This window comes from Erinaceus europaeus, chromosome 3, assembly GCF_950295315.1.
Source record: "Erinaceus europaeus chromosome 3, mEriEur2.1, whole genome shotgun sequence".
Classification (NCBI taxonomy): Eukaryota; Metazoa; Chordata; class Mammalia; order Eulipotyphla; family Erinaceidae; genus Erinaceus; species Erinaceus europaeus.
Window position 1 is genome coordinate 54728231 of NC_080164.1, and position 20715 is coordinate 54748945.

General features: G+C 39.2%; 1 protein-coding gene across 2 annotated transcripts in view; it reads right to left on the reverse strand.

The window, feature by feature from the left end:
* COMMD1 (copper metabolism domain containing 1) overlaps positions 1–20715 on the reverse strand; it is a 103972-nt gene that overhangs the window by 80320 nt on the left and 2937 nt on the right. For both annotated transcript variants that reach the window (XM_016195417.2, XM_007539653.3), the window contains exon 2: positions 5564–5845. In XM_016195417.2, the coding sequence (XP_016050903.2) occupies positions 5564–5845 (282 nt within the window). The remainder of the gene's footprint in view (positions 1–5563; positions 5846–20715) is intronic.

Below are 20715 nucleotides of genomic sequence, written 5' to 3' on the forward strand. Positions count from 1 at the left end.
TCAACCAAGCAGTACACAAATACTAGATAAACACAGGCAGTTTCAACATTGCTAAGCAGGATACACTGTCACCCTGATTTTGGCACAAAGGGTTATACATCCAAAAATTGTTTCCAAGTTCTCTTAAGGCTTGGCTTCCTGGCTTCCTCTCAAGCAGCCCCATCTGTCCACAAGAATAGCACCAGAGAGCCTGAATAGCAACAATCTGAAAGAAATCCAATACCAGGAGCTGCCTGTTGGCAGGCTTCTAGTCAAAAGCTGAGAACTTTAGCAGTGCCAAAGCCCTATTCTCACAGGGTCAATGAGTTTGTGAAGAAAAACATTTGTATCTCTCTCCCTCTTTAAACACTTTTATTGAGGCATAATATACATACATACAGAGAAGGGTACAGACGAAGCAGTAAACTTTTTTCCAAAGCCTATTAGGAAGAAAATAAGCTCAGTAATCTCAAATACATCTCTATAAACTAGGAGTTTAAAATTACTTCAACACGGGTAGCACTTTTTTATGTAAAAATGAAAAACTTTAATGGTTTAAGGCAAAGGCAGAATTAAATATGTCAGGTTATCATACAATGATATAAGAAATTCCAACAGTAAAATGTAATACATTATAATTTATATCTCTATAATATATCTGTATTATTTTATCATCTCTGGAGTGAAAAGAAGTAGGTAGCTGAATGAACATGATGTAAAAATTTGAATTAGAAATAGCATTCACTACTGTTGAATGTAAAACATTAATTCCCCAATAAAGAAATAAAAAAAAAGAAAAAAGAAATAGCATTCAATCTACTAATCATTTAATTTCAGCAGAAAATGAATTAAACTAATATTAGCTGGGAAAACTTTAATATTTTGTTAATGGCAGAGCAATAATAACTTTCAGGTTAAGGCTCATTGTTTTCATAAAGTAAATCACTGATCTCATAAAAATGTTACCTATTACTACACAATAATCAAGCTGGCCATAAGAAAGCATTACTAAAATACAATTAATATACTGATTGTAGATCTAAAAAGTACAAAGCATCATGTAAAAGATAAAGGAAAATGAGGAACCAAATAATTTCTCTTGGTATCAGAAACAAAATACTTGAGAAGTTCTAGACCTTGTTTTCTTTCTTTCTTTTTTTTTTTAAGACAGAGAGAATTGAGAGAGGATGGGAGACAGAGAGGGGGAGAGAAAGATGGACACTTGCAGACCTGCTTCACCGATTGTGAAGAGACACCCTGCAGGTGGGGAGCTGGGGGCTCGAACTGGGTTCCTTACGCCTAGATCTTGCTTTCAATCAAAAGTACTTTCTGCAGAGTAACAAGCTGCATCAAGTTCAGTACTAAGAAAAGTGTTTTTTTTTTTTCTTTCTTCCACTTAGATGGGACTTGATATCTCAAAGCATTTCTTTTCTTTTTTCTTATTTTCTTTTTTATTTATGAGAGGGATAGGAGAGAAAGAACCAGACATCACTCTGGCACATGTGCTGCTGGGGATCGAACTCAGGACCTCATGCTTGAGAGTCCAATGCCCTATCCACTGTGCCACCTCCCCGACTACAAAGCATTTCTTAAATTGCCAAATGTTGACTCCTTTTGGTTATTTTTTTTCCAAGTGGAAGGGCTAGTTACACCAATAAAAAAACCTCAAGTTGGGGGCCGGGTGGTGGTGCACCTGGTTGAGCGCACATGTTACAATGCACAAGGACCCAGGTTCGAGTCCCCGATCCCCACCTGCAGGGGGAAAACTTCACGACTGGTGAAGCAGTGCTGCAGGTGTCTATCTCTCTTCCTTTCTATCCCCCCTTCCCTCTTGATTTCTGGCTATATCTATCCAATAAGTAAATAAAGATAATAAAAAAATTTAAAAAAACAACCTCAAGTTGCTTACTAAATGGCTAGTTTAACAATAAGCTTGTTAAAGACTGATGTAACCAATGTATGCTAAAAAAAAAGCTACTTCTAACTCTGCATTTTCATTTTCCACATCTCTCCCTATTCATCTCAAAGCAACTTACCTTAATTCAAACCATTTCTTCAGATTACTTCTCTCCACCTTATTAAAATCATCTCCATCTTTCTTGATAATATCTCACCTGGCCTACTATAATACTGCCTCAGTGTGTTCTCCCAGCTTCCTTTTTTTTTTTTTTTCTCCTCTTTTGGTAAAATATGAAAATTGTTATCTTTGGGCTTAAAAAACCAATTCTGAAACAAGGTTTCATAGTACATAGTACAAAGTGCAAGGATCCTGGTTCAAGTGCCTGGCTCCCCACCTGCAAGAGGGTTGCTTCACAAGCTGTTAAGCAGGTCTGCAGGTGTCTACTCTCTCCCTCTATCTTCCCCACTTCCCTCAATTTCTCTCTGTCCAATCCAACAAAACCAACAACAAATAGAAAAAAAAAAAAAAGGCTGCAGAAGCAGTGGCTTTGTAGTGCAGGCACAGAGCCGCACTGGTAACCTTGGAGGCAAAAAAAAAAAAAAAAATTAAAATTAAGTAACTATCATAATTGCAGCAGAAGCTCTTTCAACTCCCATTTGAAGTGGGGCATTACTTCTGGCTCTGCTGATCTGGACAGCTAACCTTGCTAACAGAGGATGAATTTGGTTTTTAACTGAAGATTCCATTTAACTACTATTACACAGAGATATGGAAGCAAAAGATAACTTTTTAATGTGTAACAAAAAGGGGACAACTGGGCAGTGGCCACCTAGTTGTGCGCATGATACCATGCACAAGCACTGGGTTTAAGACCCCTGTTCTCATTGCTGGGGGAAAGCTTTACAGACAAGCTTTCACAAGAAAGCTCTCTGTCTCTCCCTTTCTTTCTTCCCTCTCAATGTCTCTGCTCTATCAAATTAAGTAAGGTTTTAATTTTTTTTTTTTTTTTAGAGAAAGGGGCTAGTGAGAGACAGGACAGTCGTTATGTAGAACAACTTCTTTTCTTAATTCCTCTATTTATATCTTCTGTTCCCTGATAGGGAATCCCTGACTAAACCTACACCTAAAGCAATAGTCCCTTGTTCTGACATCTTTCCCACTCAATCTCTCATAAAATGGTGAACTTGTTGATATCACTCTCAGGCCGAAGTTGAAAAACAAGATTAGAAAAGAAAACACAAGTCGAACCTGAAATGGAATTGGAGTATTACACCAAAGTAAAAGACTCAGGGGTGGGTGGGTGGGTGGGGAGAATACAGGTCCATGAAAAATGATGAATGAAATAGTGGGGGTTGTATTGTTAAATGGGAATCTGGGGAATGTTATGCATGTAAAAAAAAAAAAAATGGTGAACTTGCAAGTAAACATGAAATCAATTATACCTGCTAGTCAAAAGCAAAAATAAACAAATTAATAAATAAATGAAGGGTAGGAAGCAGCAGAGGACCCAGTCAATGGGTACGGTAATTAAAAAAAAAATTATATAAAAAAAAATTATATCCATAATTTTCTGTATACTTTTTTGCCCTCACCAGGGCTTCATCACGCTGTACCAACTTTCTCAGACTGAGACAACACAGAGAGGGAGAGAAGGAAAGACACTACAGCCTTAGAAGTTTCACCAAGAGTAGTGGGGGTCAGATTCAATGCTGAGTCACCAGCATGACAAAGCAAGCACTCTACTTAACAATTGAGGTATATATTACCAGTCCTACATCCAAAGAAAAAAGTTGGCTTTTTTTTTTTTTCCTCCAGGGTTATTGCTAGAGCTAGGTGCCTGCACTACGAATCCACTGCTCCTGGAGGCCATTTTTTCCCATTTTTTTGCCTTTGTTGTTGTTATTATTGTTATTGTTGTTGGATAGGACAGAGAGAAATGGAGAGAGGAGGGGAAGACAGAGAGGGGGAGAGAAAGATAGACACCTGCAGACCTGCTTCACCGCTTGTGAAGCGACTCTCCTGAATGAAGATGGGGAGCCAGGAGCTCGAACTGGGATCCTTATGCCGGTTCTTGCACTTTGAGTCATGTGCTTTTAACCAGCTGCACTACCTCCCGGCCCCCTATCCAAAAAATCTTGAAGCTCTTCAGATGAGTCTGACAGACACTGGTGCTAAGACCACCTTTACTGAAAGTGTCTTGCTTTCGTTCAGAACTTTTCTTTCAGTTTACTACTTACTTCTTCTTACTCTCTGTTGCTTAAAAAACTGAAAAAAGACAAGGGCAACAAAAGAGGGGAAAAATGGCCTCCAGGAGTGGTGGATTCATAGTGCAGGCACCAAGCCCAGCAATAACCCTGGAGGAAAAAAAAAAACTGAAAAAAGCATATATGTAAGAAATGATCAGGAAAAATGTAAATCATCAGAGAATTATAAAAATCACTGCCAAAGTCATATCTAAGTGTTAAATGATATGATTATGTTCATAAACTCCAGAGAATGTGTACTACCTGTATCAACTTTTTTTTTTTAAAGAATTTATTTATTTACTCATGAGAAAGGAGAGAGAAAAAGAAACAGATATCACTCTGGTACATGTGCTGCCAGGGACTGAATTCGAGACCTCATGGTTGAGAATCCAATGCTTTATCCACTGTGCCACCTCCCAGACCACCTGTATCAACTTTTTGGTTGTTCTTATTTTATGATTCTCAGCCTTGAATCAGCCCTGAATGAGTTAACATTCTCAGAGAAATAAAATGCAGATGTTATCTCCTCATAAGGAGAGAGATAGATAAATAAATAAATAAATAGATTGCTTTCCTCAACTTTCTGGGCAAACAGAGCCACTCCCTCTTTTGTGATATGGTAAGGTTCTCCAATCTATGGTATGTTTTCTTTTTTTTTAATATTTATTTATTTATTTATTCATTTCCCCTTTGTTTTTGCCCTTGTTTTATTGTTGTAGTTATTATTGTTGTTGTTATTGATGTCTTCATTGTTGGATAAAACAGAGAGAAATGGAGAGAGGAGGGGGAGACAGAGGGGGGAGAGAAAGATAAACACCTGCAGACCTGCTTCACCGCCTGTGAAGCGACTCCCCTGTGGGTGGGGAGCTGGGGGGATTGAACTGGGATCTTCTCACCTGTCCTTGTGCTTTGCACCACCTGCGCTTAACCCGATGTGCTACCTCCTGACTCCCCTATGGTATGTTTTCTTACAATATGGACTACTATTTTTCTTTTACTGCCAGCCCAGTAAGATAAGGGACTTTCTAGGAGGCTGGGCAGTGGTGCACTGGGGCTAAGCGCACATAGTAGTAAGATAAGGGACTTTCCATATAGTCCCATATTGTATTACCACCAGCACAATGCATAATAAATAGATAATTATGTATTATATAATCCATTTATTCAATTAACAAATATTTACTGACTATCAAGTGTCAGCCAACATTCTAGATCTTGAGTATTAAACAACACTAATGTGGAACACAGATAGATTAATAAGTAAAATAAAAAATTCACAGTGGACAGTGAGGTAATTCAGTGTATAGAGAACATGGAGTGCAATGTTTAAGAGCCCAGTCTCAACTGCAGTCACTGTTAATAAGATAATTATATAAAATCAATTTGAATGAGCAGCTAATATGTGGTGGAAAAGACAACTCACAAACGTTGAACTCACCTGTCCATTCTTTCCTAATTCCAGCTCCATTATAGCAACAGGGGTGTGTATTTGAGCTGAATGCCTTGATTGTGATTTGCCATCAATTCTCCAGCTCAGGCCCCGAAGTCCACTGTCCCATCGGCTCTGTTTCATAAGGCTCTCTCGGATTTTTGTCTTGTGGCTCTTCCAGAACTTGGAAATGACAGCAGCTTGATCAGATGTGATTCCACCCTGCTTTTTGGTTTGAGCAGTCAAGAATGCCTCCAGCTGGTTGAAATCCATGTCCGCAGATGCAATAGACTATGACAGAAAAAAAATAATAAACTTGGGAGTCGGGTGGTAGTTTAGCGGGTTAAGCACACGTGGCGCAAAGCACAAGGACCAGGCTCCCCACCTGCAAGGGAGTTGCTTCACAGGCGGTGAAGCAGGTCTGCAAGTATCTATCTTTCTCTCCCCCTCTGTCTTCCTTTCCTCTCTCCATTTCTCTCTGTCCTATCCAACAATAACAACATCAATAATAACTATAACAATAAAACAACAAGGGCAACAAAAGGGAATAAAAAAAAGATGTTTAAAAATAATAATAAACTTGACTTTGTTAGAAAACTAGAAAAAGAGGGGGCTGGGTGGTGGGTGCACCCAATTAAACACACATAGTACAAAGCACAAGGACCTGTGCAAAGATCCCAGCTGGAGCCCCCAGCACCCCACATGCAGGGGGATGCTTCACAAATGGTCTGCAGATGTGTCTCTCTCCCCCTCTGTATCTACCCCTTCCCTCTCAATTTCTCTCTGTTCTATACAACAAAATGGAAAATTGGCTGCCAAGAGCAGTGGATTCACAGTGCCCTAATGATAAACTTGGAGACAAAATTAAAAAAAAAACAAACTTTTTTTTTTTGCCTTCAGGGTTAAAAGACATAAAGGTCCTGGGTCATAAAGGCAGAGGAGGACCTAGTGGGGACTGAATTGTTATGTGAAAAACTGGGAAATGTTACACATGTACAAACTACTGTATTTTACTGTCAACTGTAAACCATTAATCCCCCAACAAAAATTTAAAACAAAAAAATTTAGTTAGTGATTTAATAGTGATTTGCAAGTTTATAAGATACTAGGAATATAGTTCCACACCCTAGGTTCAAACCCAGCAACATAAATGTTAGAGCAATGTTCTATTGCTCTTGCCTCTCATAAAGTCAATAGATAACTATTTTTAAAGATAATTTTGAATTATGATTTAATATTTACCGAATTTCTATTTGAATTTCAATTTATCAACTATGAAGACCACAATAGAAACATTAGTTTGTTGTGGTCCGGGTGGTGATGCAGTGGATAAAGCACTGGATTCTCAAGCATGAAGTCCCAAGTTCAATCCCTAGCAGCACATGTACCAGAGTGATGTCTGGTTCTTTCTCTCTCCTCCTATCTTTCTCATTAATAAATAAATAAATAAATAATTTTTTAAAAAAAGAAACATTAGTTTGTATGATATACTATAACTAAGATACTTTCACTGGCATTTTGCTTCATAATTATACCACAATTCAAGTAATTTGTATTGTTTTTTTTTTACTCAAATCATATCAATATAACCCATATCATATAATTTACTCTAATATGACTTCAATTGGGACTGAAGTTATTTTGGTTGGGTCACAGTTAATACTGACAGTATCTTGACATGGACCAATTCATCCAAACTTAGACAGTGGGAAATTAAATGAGGAATTAGTTTTTATTTGAATTCAAAGTCATTAATTTTCATTTAATTAAAGAAGTAATTGAACAACTACTATGAAACAATGTTCAAGATATTCTTCCCCTATCAGTGAGGACACAGAACTTCAGTGGTGAGTGTGGTGTAGTCTTACAATCTTGTAACACACTATTAGTCACAAATAAAAATTGAAAAAAAAAAATAAACAAAAGTATAAATAATAAAATTAAATAAATTGACAAAACAAAAAATTTCTGTTAATGAGTTCAGACCATTGATATTGATTGATATGAATTTAACCTATTTCAATGCCATTATTCTAAATTTTCTTGGGCATTCTTCTTCACCTCACCCTGGATGAAGCTTTGAAGGAATCATGTTAAATAAGATAAGCCAGGTGGTCTGGGAGGTGGTTAAGGCACTAGACTCTCAAGCATGAGGTCCTGAGTTCGATCCCCGGCAGCACATGTACCAGAGTGATGTCTGGTTCTTTCTCTCCTCCTATCTTTCTCATGAATAAATAAATAAATTCTTAAAAAAAAAAAAAGAAAAAAAATAAGCCAGAAAGAGATAGATGACTATGGGATAATCTCATTCATGGGCATAACTTAAGAAACAAGAACAGAAAGGAGAAACATAAAGTAAAACTTGTAATGGTTTGATGTATTACACCAAAGCAAAAGACTTTGAGAGAGGAGGACAGAGAGAAAATTGGGGGTGGGGGAGCTTTCAGGTCCTGGCACACCATGATGGACTTAATTTGGGGGTGAGAGTGTTTTACAGCTACCTATCTTAGTGAGGTGAGAAATTGTACCTATGTGCCAACAATTGTATTGCAAACCAGCAACTTCTCAATAAAAAAATAAAGGGGAAAATTCTGTTTATTTTTCTTTCTTGCTTTTACATGATGCCAGGGATCAAACCAAGGGCTTAATGAGAACTGATAAAAGAGCCACTACCTATCCAAAAGAAACAAAAGCACCTATCAGAAGAGATCTATGTATACCTATGTTCATAACAGCACAATTTGGAATAGCCAAAACCTGGAAGCAACCCAGATGTTCGATGACAGATGAGTGGCTAAAAAAAACTATGGTATATTTACACAATGGAATACTACCTGGCTGTTAAAAATGATGAGTTTGTGTCATCTTGGAAGACATCATGGTGAGACAAGCCAAAAAGAAAAGAACAAATACCAAATGATCTCACTTATAAGTGGGGCTTAATAAATAAGGACAGGGAAAGAGAGAGCACAAAGTGAAACATGGGATGGGGATGGTATATGAAATTGTACTCATATTTCAGTGACTTCCCTTTATTTTTTAAATTTTATTTATTTATTAATAAGAAAGGAAGAAAGAAACAAAGAACCAGCCATCACTCTGGTATATGTGCTGACAGGGATCGAACTCAGGACTCCCGGCTTTATCCACTGTGCTATCTCCCAGACCACTCAGTGATTTCACTTTAAAGCACTAACCCCTCTGAAAAAAGAAATGGTCTAGGGCCCCATGAAAATTATAGTCACTGTGTTCCCTTGTCAGTGATAGCTTCTCAAACTTTGCTTCTTTATAATAACCTTGATAGTTTTGAGGAATAATGATTAGGCATTTAGCAGAATATCTTTCCCTTGGGGTCTCTCTAATGTTTTTCACAAGTTTATGGGCTTTGGTAAAGACCACAGAGGTAGGCCATTCTCATCACACCACATCAAGGATACATGCTACCAGCGTGTCTTAACAATGTTCATGAAAATTGGTTGAAGTAGTGTTTGTCGACTTTCTCCATGATAAATGAACTATCACTTCAGCTTCTATACTCTCTACCCTTTGAAAGAAAGTTACTAAAAGCAGAGGAAAGAGGAAGAGGAAATTATGTTCCACCCTCTTAGAGGCAAAGTAGTCCTAAATATTCTTCTGTGCTGGTTTATAAAGTTTTAAAACAAACAAACAAAAAAAGTTTTAAAACAAGAAAGAAGTCTCTTGTTTCCTCCAACCCCCACCACAAAGGGAAGGGAAAATAACAAAGTAAGTCATCATTAGTAAAATCAAGATTTTTTTTTTTTCTATTTTTCCTACCCTACATTCCCAAATTTTCTTTAATGTGCATCTACTACTTGATGAGATTTTGTTTTATTTTTCTTTTTGTTCATCACCAATGCTTTCCTATACTAGGAGAGCTTCTTCAGATATATAGAGAGATGGAAAGAAACACAGCACCAAAGCTTCTCCCAATGCAGTGGGAGCTGGACTTGGCCCTGAATTGAATCCAATGGCAAAGCCAGTACTGTCCCAGGTGAGAAATCCTTATTCTGCTTAGCAATAAATTACAGCACATTAGGATTTTTAAGATTTAAGGGAACTGGTCCAGGAGGTGGCTCAGCGGATAAAGCATTGGACTCTCAAGCATGATGTCCCAAGTTCAATACCTGGTAGCACATGTACCACCAGAGTGATATCTGGTTCTTTCTATCTCTCCTCCTATCTTTCTCATTAATAAATAAATAAAATCTTAAATTAAAAAAAGACTATAAGAGGAAAAATATTGGTTAAATATACCAAGTTGTTCAATGAAGGATGGTTATTTCATTAGTGACTTAAATTATGTTCAAAAAGCAATGATTATAAATTAAATAACTAGTACAAGAGATATAAATAACTGTTTTAACTGCTGAATGGGAATATAATTAAGAATTGCAGAGTTATACTCTCCCCTAATTTCCATTAAGGGAGTGAGCTAGGACTTGTCAAACAGATTTTAATTTATCACCACTTCTGGGGAAAAAAAAATTCACAAAAACAGGAGACTACTAATAAATAATAATAATGAGAGTCGGGTGGTGGCACAGCAGTTTAAGCACACGTGGCGCAAAGCACAAGGACCAGCATAAGGATGCTGGTTCGAGTCCCGGCTCCCTACCTGCAGGAGAGTGGCTTCATAAGGAGGGAAGCAGGTCTGCAGGTATCTGTCTTTCTCTCCCCCTCTGTCTTCCCTTCCTCTCTCCATGTCTCTCTGTCCTATCCAACGACATCAAAAACCACAACAATGTTAAACAACAAGGGCAACAAAAGGGAAAATAAATAAATATATGTAAAAAAAGAAATAACAACTGTCTTTCTCTCCCTCTCTCTGTCTTCCCCTCCTCTCTCCATGTCTCTCTGTCCTATCCAACGACATCAATAACCACAACAACATTAAACAACAAGGGCAACAAAAGGGAAAATAAATATATGTAAAAAAAAAGAAATAACAATAATGTACTCCAATGGAAACCTATTGTGGTAACCCAAAATAAATCTTTACTTGTAAGCAGTACTGTCAAGGTCCTAAGAATTTGTTGCTATGTTATAAAGTGCAGGTATGTCCCTTAGTTCAGTCTATAAATTCCAGAATGCTACCATTAGTTCACAGAAATTAAAACCTTGAGGGGGCCAGGTGGTAGTGTAGTGCAACACAAGGACCAGCATAAGGACCAGCATAAATTCAGGCTCCACCTGCAGGGGAGTCTCTTCACAAGAAGTGAAGCAGGTCTGCAGGTGTCTTTCTCTCCCCTTCTCTGTCTTCTCCTCCTTTCTATCCTATCCAACAACAACGATAGCAATAATAACAGCAATGGCAACAAAATGGAAAAAATGGCCTCCAGGAGCAGTAGATTTGTAGTGCTGGCACTGAGCCCCAGCAATAATCCTAGAGGCAAAAAAAAAATTTTTTTAATCTTGTGAAAATAAAGACAATTCATCTCTAATGACTTGAAATTGGCTTTGTAAATGAAGGTTCTGGGCAGGGGTAGATAGCGTAATGATTATACAAAGAAACTCTCCCGCCTTAGGTTCCAAAGTCCAGGGTCCAATCCCCAGTACCACCATACACCAGAGCTGAGTAGTGCTCTGGTAATAAAAAAAATAAAAATAAATTACTAAATTAAGGTTCCCAGCCTTACCAGTAGGTCACTATCATACTTCTAGAAACACTTATTTAAGGGGCCAGGTGGTAGCACACCTGGTTAAGCACACACTACAGTGCTCAAGGACCCACGTTCAAGTTCCTGGTCCCCACCTATAGAGGGAAAGCTTCACTAGTGGTGAAGCAGGACTGCAGGTATCTCTGTCTCTTTCCCTCTCTCCCCTTCTCACAATTTCTCTATGTCTCTATCCAATAATAAAAATATATCTTAAAAAAAGAAAGAAAAAAGAAGTAGCAAGATACCAGTTTAAAAAAAAACATTTAAGGGGGTCGGGTGGTAGCTGTAGCGGGTTAAGCACACCTGACGCAAAGCGCAAGGACCCACATAAGGATCCGGGTTAGAGCCCCAGGCTCCCCACCTGCAGGGGAGTCGCTTCACAGGGGTGAAGCAGGTCTGTAGGTATCTGTCTTTCTCTCCCTCTCTGTCTTCCCCATCTCTCTCTTGACTTCTCTCTGTCCTGTCCAACAACGAATGACATCAACAATAATAACCACAACAAGACTACAACAATAAGGGCAACAAAAGAGGGGAAAAATGGCCTCCAGGAGCAGTAGATGCATGGTGCAGGCACTGAGCCCCAGCAGTAACCCTGGAGGCAAAAAAAGAAAAAAAAAACATTAAATTTTTTCCCCCTATTTCACGAGAGAAAGAGAAAAGTCATAGCATCACTCTAGCATATGCAATGCCAGAGATCAAAACAGGACCTCATACTTGAGGGTCCAAGATTTTATTCACAGTACCATTTCCCAGACTCAAACTAATTTTTAGCAGTGTTCTAATGTGTTAACCAACAGCTAACCAGTGTTCTATTTATCAAGACACTACAGTGTAGTAACATCCCATACTCCTGCTATGGATGAAAAAGTGTTTCTTGCAAGACCCTCAAGAAGTGTTAGTGGGGGGAGTCGGATGGTGGCGCAGCAGATTAGGCGCAGGAGGCGCAAAGCGCAAGGACCGGCATAAGGATCCCGATTCAAGCCAGCAGTGAAGCAGGTCTGCAGGTGTCTGCCTTTCTCGACCCTTCTCTGACTTCCCCTCCTCTCTCCATTTCTCTCTGTCCTATTCAACAAGAACGACATCAATAACCACAACAATGTTAAACAAGGGCAACAAAAGGGAAAATAAATAAATATAAAAATATAAAAATTTTAAGAAAAAGAAGTGTTAGTGGGGACCAAAGTTAGTACAATAGTTATGCAAATGACTTTCATGTCTGAGGCTCTCGAGGTCCCTGGTTCAATCCCTGCCATTACCAGAAGCCAGAGTTGAGCAATACTCTGTTATAAATATTTTCTTCAATAAATATTTGAAAGTGTCACTGGAGTGGCCAGGGAAATGGCTCAACTGCAGATATTCAGATTTGCATCTTGAGAGTCCAAGACTTAATCCACTGTTCCACATCCTGGGCCACACGTTATGACTTTCTTAACAGTATTTTCTCTATTTTACTGTAAGACTACAGTATATGAAATGTATGTTTTAACTGTTTATATTATCTGTCTGACTTCTGGTCAATAGCAATCTATTATTGGTTAAACTTTGGAGCAGACAAACATTAACTTGGGACTAGGGAGATGCACTGAAATCATTTAACACATTCTCTCCATTTAATTTTAGGGAAACTGAAACCCGAATTAATGTTTGAAGTCTTGGACTCTCAAACTTGTGGCCCTGAATTTAATCCTGGCCCCAAATAAATCTTAAGAAAACTGTAAGGAGGGGGCTGGGTGGTAGTCCACCTGGTTGAGCGCATGTTACAATGCACAAGGACCCAGATTCAAGCCCCAGGTCCCCACCTACAGATGGAAAGCTTTGCGAGTGGTAAAGCAGTATTGCAAGTGTCTGTCTCTCTCCCTCTATCACCCACCTCCCTCTTGATTTCTGGCTGTCTCTATCCAATAAATAAAGATAATAAAAAAATTTAAAAAAGAAAACTGTAAGGAGTGGACAAGAAAGCAACTCAACTGGTAGAATATTTCTAGTTGAGTCCCCAGCATTGCATATGATAGTGGTGCAGTGGTTTCTCTCTTTCTGTTTCATGTGAATCTCTTTCTTATATGTAATAGCCAAAAACAAGTCCTTTTTTTTTTTAATATCTTTAAAAAAATTTTTTTAGTGATTAATAATAATTACTAGATTGTAAGATAACGGGTACAATTCCATACAGTTCTCACCACCAGATTTCTGTGTCCCATTCCCTCCATTGGAAGTTTTCCTATTCTTTATGCCTCTGGAAGTATGGACCAAAATTCTTTATGGGGTACAGAAGGTGGAAGGTCTGGCTTCTCTAATTGTTTCTCCGCTGGACATGGACATTGGCAGGTCAATTCAAGCTCCTAACCTGTTTCTATCTTTCCGTAGTAGGGCAGGGTTCTAGAGAGGTAAGACTTCAGGACACACTGGTGAGGTCGTCTGTCCAGGGTAGTCAGGATGCCGTCATGGTAGCATCTGCAACTTGGTGGCTTTTCCCTTTTTTTTCTACCAGAGTTATGAATGGGATTCTGTACCCGTACAATTCCACTGCTTCATGCACAATTTTTTTTCATTTGAATTTTTTTCTTTTTGTGGTCCAGGAGGTGGCGCAATGGATAAAGTGTTATTAGACTCAAGCAGGAAGTCTTAGGTTCAGTCCCCGGCAACACATATACCAGAGTGATTGTCTGGTTCTTTCTCTCTCCTCCTATCCCTCCCATTAATAAATAAATAAAATATTTAAAAACATTTTTTTTCTTTTTTCTTAGGGTGAGAGACAGAGAGGGAGACAAAAGAAGAGATACCATACCACTGCCTCACTCCTTATAAAACTTCCCCAGTGCAGGTATGCCCATGTGGTGGTTGGGGGTTCAAACCTAGGTCATCACTTATGGTAATGTTTGTGTTCCATGAGCTGAGTGAGCTGAGTTATGTCCCAGTCATATATATATATATATATATATATTTTTTTTTTTTTTTCTTTAGAAAACATAAAAGGAAAAAAAGACTACTTTTATGGTAATATATCAGACTAGGTTATTTATTATTATTATTAATCAATAGTGATTTATAAGAACATTGTGTTATTATTGAAAGAAATCCATAAGCAGACCTGTGTAGTTCAAATCCACATTGTTCAAAGGTCAAATTTATTGCAGAATTTTTCCTAGCCCTTTCAGGTTTATGATTCCACATTTTACCACCACATAAATTGTATCACTGGATTTTTACCATCTGCCTACTATGTGTCAGATCCTGTCCTAACCTCTCAAAATGAGTAACATGAATCTGCTTTTGAATGGTATTTAATCTTATTTGTAACTCTTTAGGTTACTTAACACAGCACCCAAAGTGCAGTCTGTAGTGGCTGGCTGGTGGCACCCCTGGTACAACACACACATTACCAAAGTGCAGTCTGTAGACCAGTCCATCATGAGGTGATTAAAGAAACATTCACACATGTAACAAGGCTGGGCAGTCATGCACCCCGTTGAGAGCACACATTACCACATGCGAGGTCCAGGTTTGAAATCCCCAACCCCACCTGTGGTGGTGATGAGGAGGCTTTACAAGTCAAATTAAAAGAAAAGGGAGTCGGGTGGTAGTGCAGCAGATTAAGCGTACCTGGCGCGAAGCGCAAGGACCCGTGTAAATATCCCGATTCCAGCCACCGGCTTCCCAACTGCAGGGGAGTCATTTCACAGGCGGTGAAGCAGGTCTGCAGGTGTCTATCTTTATCTCCACCTCTCTGTCTTCCCATCCTCTCTCCATTTCTCTCTGTCCTATCCAACAACAACGACATCAACAACAACAATAATAATAACTACAACAATAAAAAAACCCACCAAGGGCAACAAAAGGGAAAATAAATAATAATAAAAAATTTTAAATACGTATTTAGACATTTCTGTGGTATTGTGATGATATTCTTACATCACTGATCTAACAATAAAATAACAGGAATTTATATTTCATAATTTTTGGTAAGGGAATGCAAACACTTTAAAAATTTATTTTATGTGAGAGAGTTCACATGCAAGACAGACACCAAAGCACTCTGGCTCTGTCATATATACACTGCCATGAGTCATATCAGAAACACCAGCATGTCCTATGTCCCACCACTGAGTGACCTCTCCAGTCACAAGGGAGTAAAAAATGATTTAAAAGGATGTAACATATGCACACATACCTCAAAACTAGTCCTGAACACATTTTTAAAAAATCCATACTTGAAATTTAGTCTTCTTTGGGGGGGGGAGATTAAGAATTCACTAATTACACCACCTACGTAAATTAAACAGCAACCCTCAACTTGCAATTTTTTTTTTTCAAATAAGCAACTTGCAGAAGATGTGAGTTGCTTCCTTTTCCCTGGTGAAATTGGCCAAATGACTGTATCGTTGTGGCTTCACTGGCTGTATTTAAGAGGTGGAATAAAAATAAATAAATAAAAAGCCTTTCCCATGTTATGTCAGGTAAAAAAGAAACTTCCTCTATCCATGCTATCCGAGTAAGAGCTCAGTCAGATAAAGGCAGCCAGACTACCCACTCTCAGAGACAAAACAGAAATATGACCTCCTGTCATTTGAGCAACAGAACTAAGAAAAAATTTATAAAAGACTTCATTTTGAGGGGCCAGGTGGTGGCGCACCTGGTTAAGCGCACATTACAGTGCACAAGGTCCCAGGTTCGAGCCCCTGGCCCCTACCTGCAGCGAGAAAGCTTCATGAGTGGTGAAGCAGGGTTGCAGGTGTCTGCCTCTCTCCCTCTCTACCTCCCCATTCCCTCTTGATTTCTGGCTGTCTCTACCCAATAAATAAATAAATAAATAAAGATAATTAAAAAAATAAAAGAAAGACTTCATTTGGGATCATTTGATCCTATTAAGACACTCTGCAAACTCCTACTGGTAATCTGCAACTGTCACTTTATCTTACAATGTCCAATGGTATTAAAAAATATAATAATTGGGGCTGAGAGGTGGTGTACTTGACTGAGAACACACATTATAGTGTGCAAGGACCCAGGTTCAAGCCCCCAACCCTACCTACAGGGGGGACACTTCAAAAGTGATGAAGCAGTGCTGCACGTCTTTCTTTCTGTCTCCCTCTCTACCTCCCCCTTCCCTACTGATTTATCTGTCTCTACTGAAAATAAATTAAAGTGGTCAAGGAGGTGGCACAGTAGATAGAGCACTGGACTCTCAAGTATGAGATCCTGAGTTTGATCCCCAGCAGCACATATACCAGAGTGATGTCTGGTTCATTCCTTCTCTCCTCCTATCTTTCTCATTAATAAATAAAAAAAATATTTAATTAATTAATAAAAATAATAGTAATCAAGCAGTTACTTGCCAATCCTTCAGAGAAGTAGGAATGCCTAAGTTGTGGGTGAAAATATTCTGTTCAGGGGCCAGGCAATGGCACACCTGGTTAAGAGCACATATCATAGTGCACAAGGAGGACCCAGGTTCAAGCCCTTGGTCCCCACCTGTAGGGAGAAAGCTTCACGAGTGGTGAAGCAGTGCTACAGATGTCTCTCTATATCTTTCCCTCTCTATCTCTCTCCACTGCTCTCAATTTCTGTCTCTATCCAATAATAAATAAATAAATATGGGCCAGGTGGTGGCGCACCTGGTTGAGCACACACGTTGCAATGTGCAAGGACCCAGGTTCGAGCCCCTGGTCCCCACCTAAAGGGGAAAGCTTTTCAGGTGGTGAAGCAGGGCTGCAGGTGTCTCTCTGTCTCTCTCCCTCCCTACCACCCCCTTCCTCTAGATTTCTGGCATCTCTATCCAATAAATAAATAAAGATAATAAAAAGTGGGAGTCTGGCAGTAGCACAGTGGGTTAAGCACACGTGACGTAAAACACAAGGACCGGCGTAAGGTTCCTGGTACAAGCCCCTGGCTCCCCACCTGCAGGGGAGTCGGTTCACAGGTGGTGAAGCAGTTCTGCAGGTGTCTCTTTTTCTCTCCCCCTCTCTGTCTTCCCCTCCTCTCTCCATTTCTCTCTGTCCTATCTAACAATGATGACATCAATAGCAACAACAATAAAAAAAAAACAAGAGCAACAAAAGGTAAAATATAAAAAATTTAAAAAATAAAAACGAATAGGGAGTCGGGCTGTAGCGCAGCGGGTTAAGCGCAGGTGGCGTAAAGCACAAGGACCGGCATAAAGATCCCGGTTCAAACCCCGGCTCCCCACCTGCAGGGGAGTCGCTTCACAGGCGGTGAAGCAGGTCTGCAGGTGTCTATCTTTCTCTCCTCCTCTCTATCTTCCCCTCCTCTCTCCATTTCTCTCTGTCCTAAAAAAAAAAATAAATAAATAAATAAATAAATAAAAACGAATATAAAAAAGATAATTAAGAAATTTAAAATAAATAAAAATATTTTTTTTAAGTATTCTGTTCACCTCCTACCAGAGATGAGCTGTACTCATGTGTCAACAACTGTATTGTAAACCATTTACACCCCCCTAATAAAATGAAGAAGAAGAAAAAAAAAAGGAGGAGGAGATGTAGAAGAAAAGAAATACTGCTCTGCAATAATAAAAGATGAGATTGTATTATTTGGAGCAATATGGGTGATACTGGAAGTGATTATGCTAAGTGAAATAAGAGGTAAAAGACAATTACCAGATGGTTTCACTCATATGTGGAACATAGGTGACTAAAACAAATGAATTTGGGAGGAAAAAATAAAACTGCCTCTAGGACTTTGTGAGAACCATGGTGATGGGGAGTGGGGGGAAGAACTTTAGTGGAATCTGTGATGACTTCCAGTTTATATGGGCATAAAAATAAGAAGTAAGGAGTCTGGTGGCACGAAGAGCAAGGATCAGCATAAGGATCCTGGTTTGGGCCCTCGGCTCCCCACCTGCAGGGGAGTCATTTCACAAGCAGTGAAGCAGGTCTGCAGGTGTCTGTCTTTCTCTCCCCCTCTCTGTCTTCCCTTCCTCTCTCCATTTCTCTCTGTCCTATCCAACACCAATGACAACATCAATAACAATAATAACTACAACAACAATAAAAAGGTCAACAAAAGGGAAAATAAGTAAAAAAAATAAGTAGTAATGCATCTCATGATGCATTATGTAAATTTTCTAGGTATCAATGAAATTTGTAAAATTCAATTACACAAAAACTAGAGAACAATAGTAAAATGAGTACACTTTCAGAGCTTTAGATTCGCCAGAAAATGCTATTTCTAATTTCAAAATATGAAACCAAATATTTTGAATGTTTCTTCTTTTAATTTTTATTATCTTTATTTATTTGATAGAGATAGCCAGAAATTGAGAGGGTATGGAGGAGGTAGAGGAAGAGAGACAGAGACACCTGCAGCCGTGCTTCACCACTCATGAAGTTTTCACCCTGCAGGTGGGGACCGGTGGCTTGAACCCGGGTCCTTGCACATGGTCTTTGCACACTGTGTGCACTCAATCAGGTACACCACCACCTAGCCGTTAATTTTTTTAATATTTTATTTAATTTTATTTATTTATTTATTTTATTTGCCTCAAGGGTTATTGCTGAGGCTTGGTTGCCTGCACTAAGATTCCACTGCTCCCTGAGGCCATTTTTTTTCCCATTTTTTGTTGCCCTTGTTATTAGTGTTACTGTTGCTATGGCTGTTGTTGTTGCTGAAGTAGGTCAGAGAGAAATTGAGAGAGGAGGGGAAGACAGAGAGGGGGAGAGAAAGACATGGGGAGACCTACTTCACCACCTGTGGAGCGACCCCCCCCTGCAGGTAGGGTGCTAGGGGCTCAAACACGGATCCTTGTGCAGGCCCATGCACTTCTGCCGTGTGCGCTTAACCCGTTGCGCTACCGCCCGACCCCTATTTAATTATTATTTTTTCTTTTTTATATATGTATTTATTTATTCCCTTTTGTTACCCTTGTTGTTTTATTATTGTTAGAATTATTACTGTTGTCGTCGTTGTTGGATAGGACAGAGAGAAATGGAGAGGGGAAGGGAAGACAGAGAAAGAGACACCTGCAGACCTGCTTTACCCCTTGTGAGGTGACTCCCTTGCAGGTGGGGAGTCGGGGGCTCGAACCGGGATCCTTAAGCCAGTCCTTGTACTTTGCGCCACCTGCGCTTATCCCACTGCGCTACCGCCCAACTCCTTATTTAATTATTTTTAATGAAAGAGACACAGAAAGATACACACAGAGAGCTACCAGAGCACTGCTCAGCTCTAGCTTACGGTGGGGCTGGGGATCGAACCTAGGACTTTGGAGCATCAGACATGACAGTCTTTTGCAATAACCATTATGCTGTCTCCCCCAAATCAAATGTTTATTTTTTGGATGATAAGAAATTCTCATAAATCAGTAGCCAACTTTTGAGTGTTTTCGGAAGTAAAACACTGAAGAGAAAGAGCAGTAAGAACATTTGATATTTACTGTTTCTAAAATATTGTATCAGTATATTAATGAGCCATTATTCTACTGCCACCTAAAGTAGAAAATTAGAATTACAGCTTGTAGTTAAACAGAAAACTAGGGCTTGGGAGACAGTAATAATCATTCTGGTTTCATGCCTCAGACTCTGAGCTCAGAGGTTCAATCCCCAGCACCACCAGCCAAAGGAAGGAAAGAAGGAAAGAAGGAGGGAAGTTAGGAAGTTAGGAAGGAAGGAAAAAAGGAAGGAAGGAAAAAGGAAGGAAGGGAAAAAGGAAGGAAAAAAGGATGGAAGGGATGGTGGGAGGAATGAAGGAAGGGGATGGGAATTCTAAAAGTACAAGTCAGGGAGTCGGGCTATAGCGCAGCGGGTTAAGCGCAGGTGGCGCAAAGCACAAGGACCGGCATAAGGATCCCGGTTTGAACCCCGGCTCCCCACCTGCAGGGAAGTCGCTTCACAGGCGGTGAAGCAGGTCTGCAGGTGTCTATCTTTCTCTCCTCCTCTCTGTCTTCCCCTCCTCTCTCCATTTCTCTCTGTCCTATCCAACAACGACAACAACAATAACTACAACAATAAAACAACAAGGGCAACAAAAGGGAATAAATAAAATAAATACTAAAAAAAAAAATTACAAGTCAAATATTTTCAGTCTTCTTAGAGAAACAATAGATAAAAAGTTCCTGTGCAAGTCAAATATTTCCAGTCCTTTTCTTTTTCCATTGCCACCAGGGTTATCACTGAGCGGTACTCTAGTCTCTCTGTGTATATCTTTCTCTATATCTCTCATTAAAATAAATTAAATAATTTAAAAGATATCTTTCTGAATTAAAAGTTATCAGTGGGTAATTATACCCAACTCATTTTGTAAATCTGATATCAAATGCAGTTTCCTTTTTTTCTTTTAAATTTTATTTATTTTCCCTTTTGTCGTAGTTATTATTATTGTTGTTATTAATGTTGTCGTTGTTAGATAGGACAGAGAGAAATGGAGAGAAGAAGGGGAAGACAGATAGACATCTGCAGAACTGCTTCACCGCCTGTGAAGGGACTCCCTGCAGGTGGGGAGCGGGGGGCTCAAACCGGGATCCTTATACAG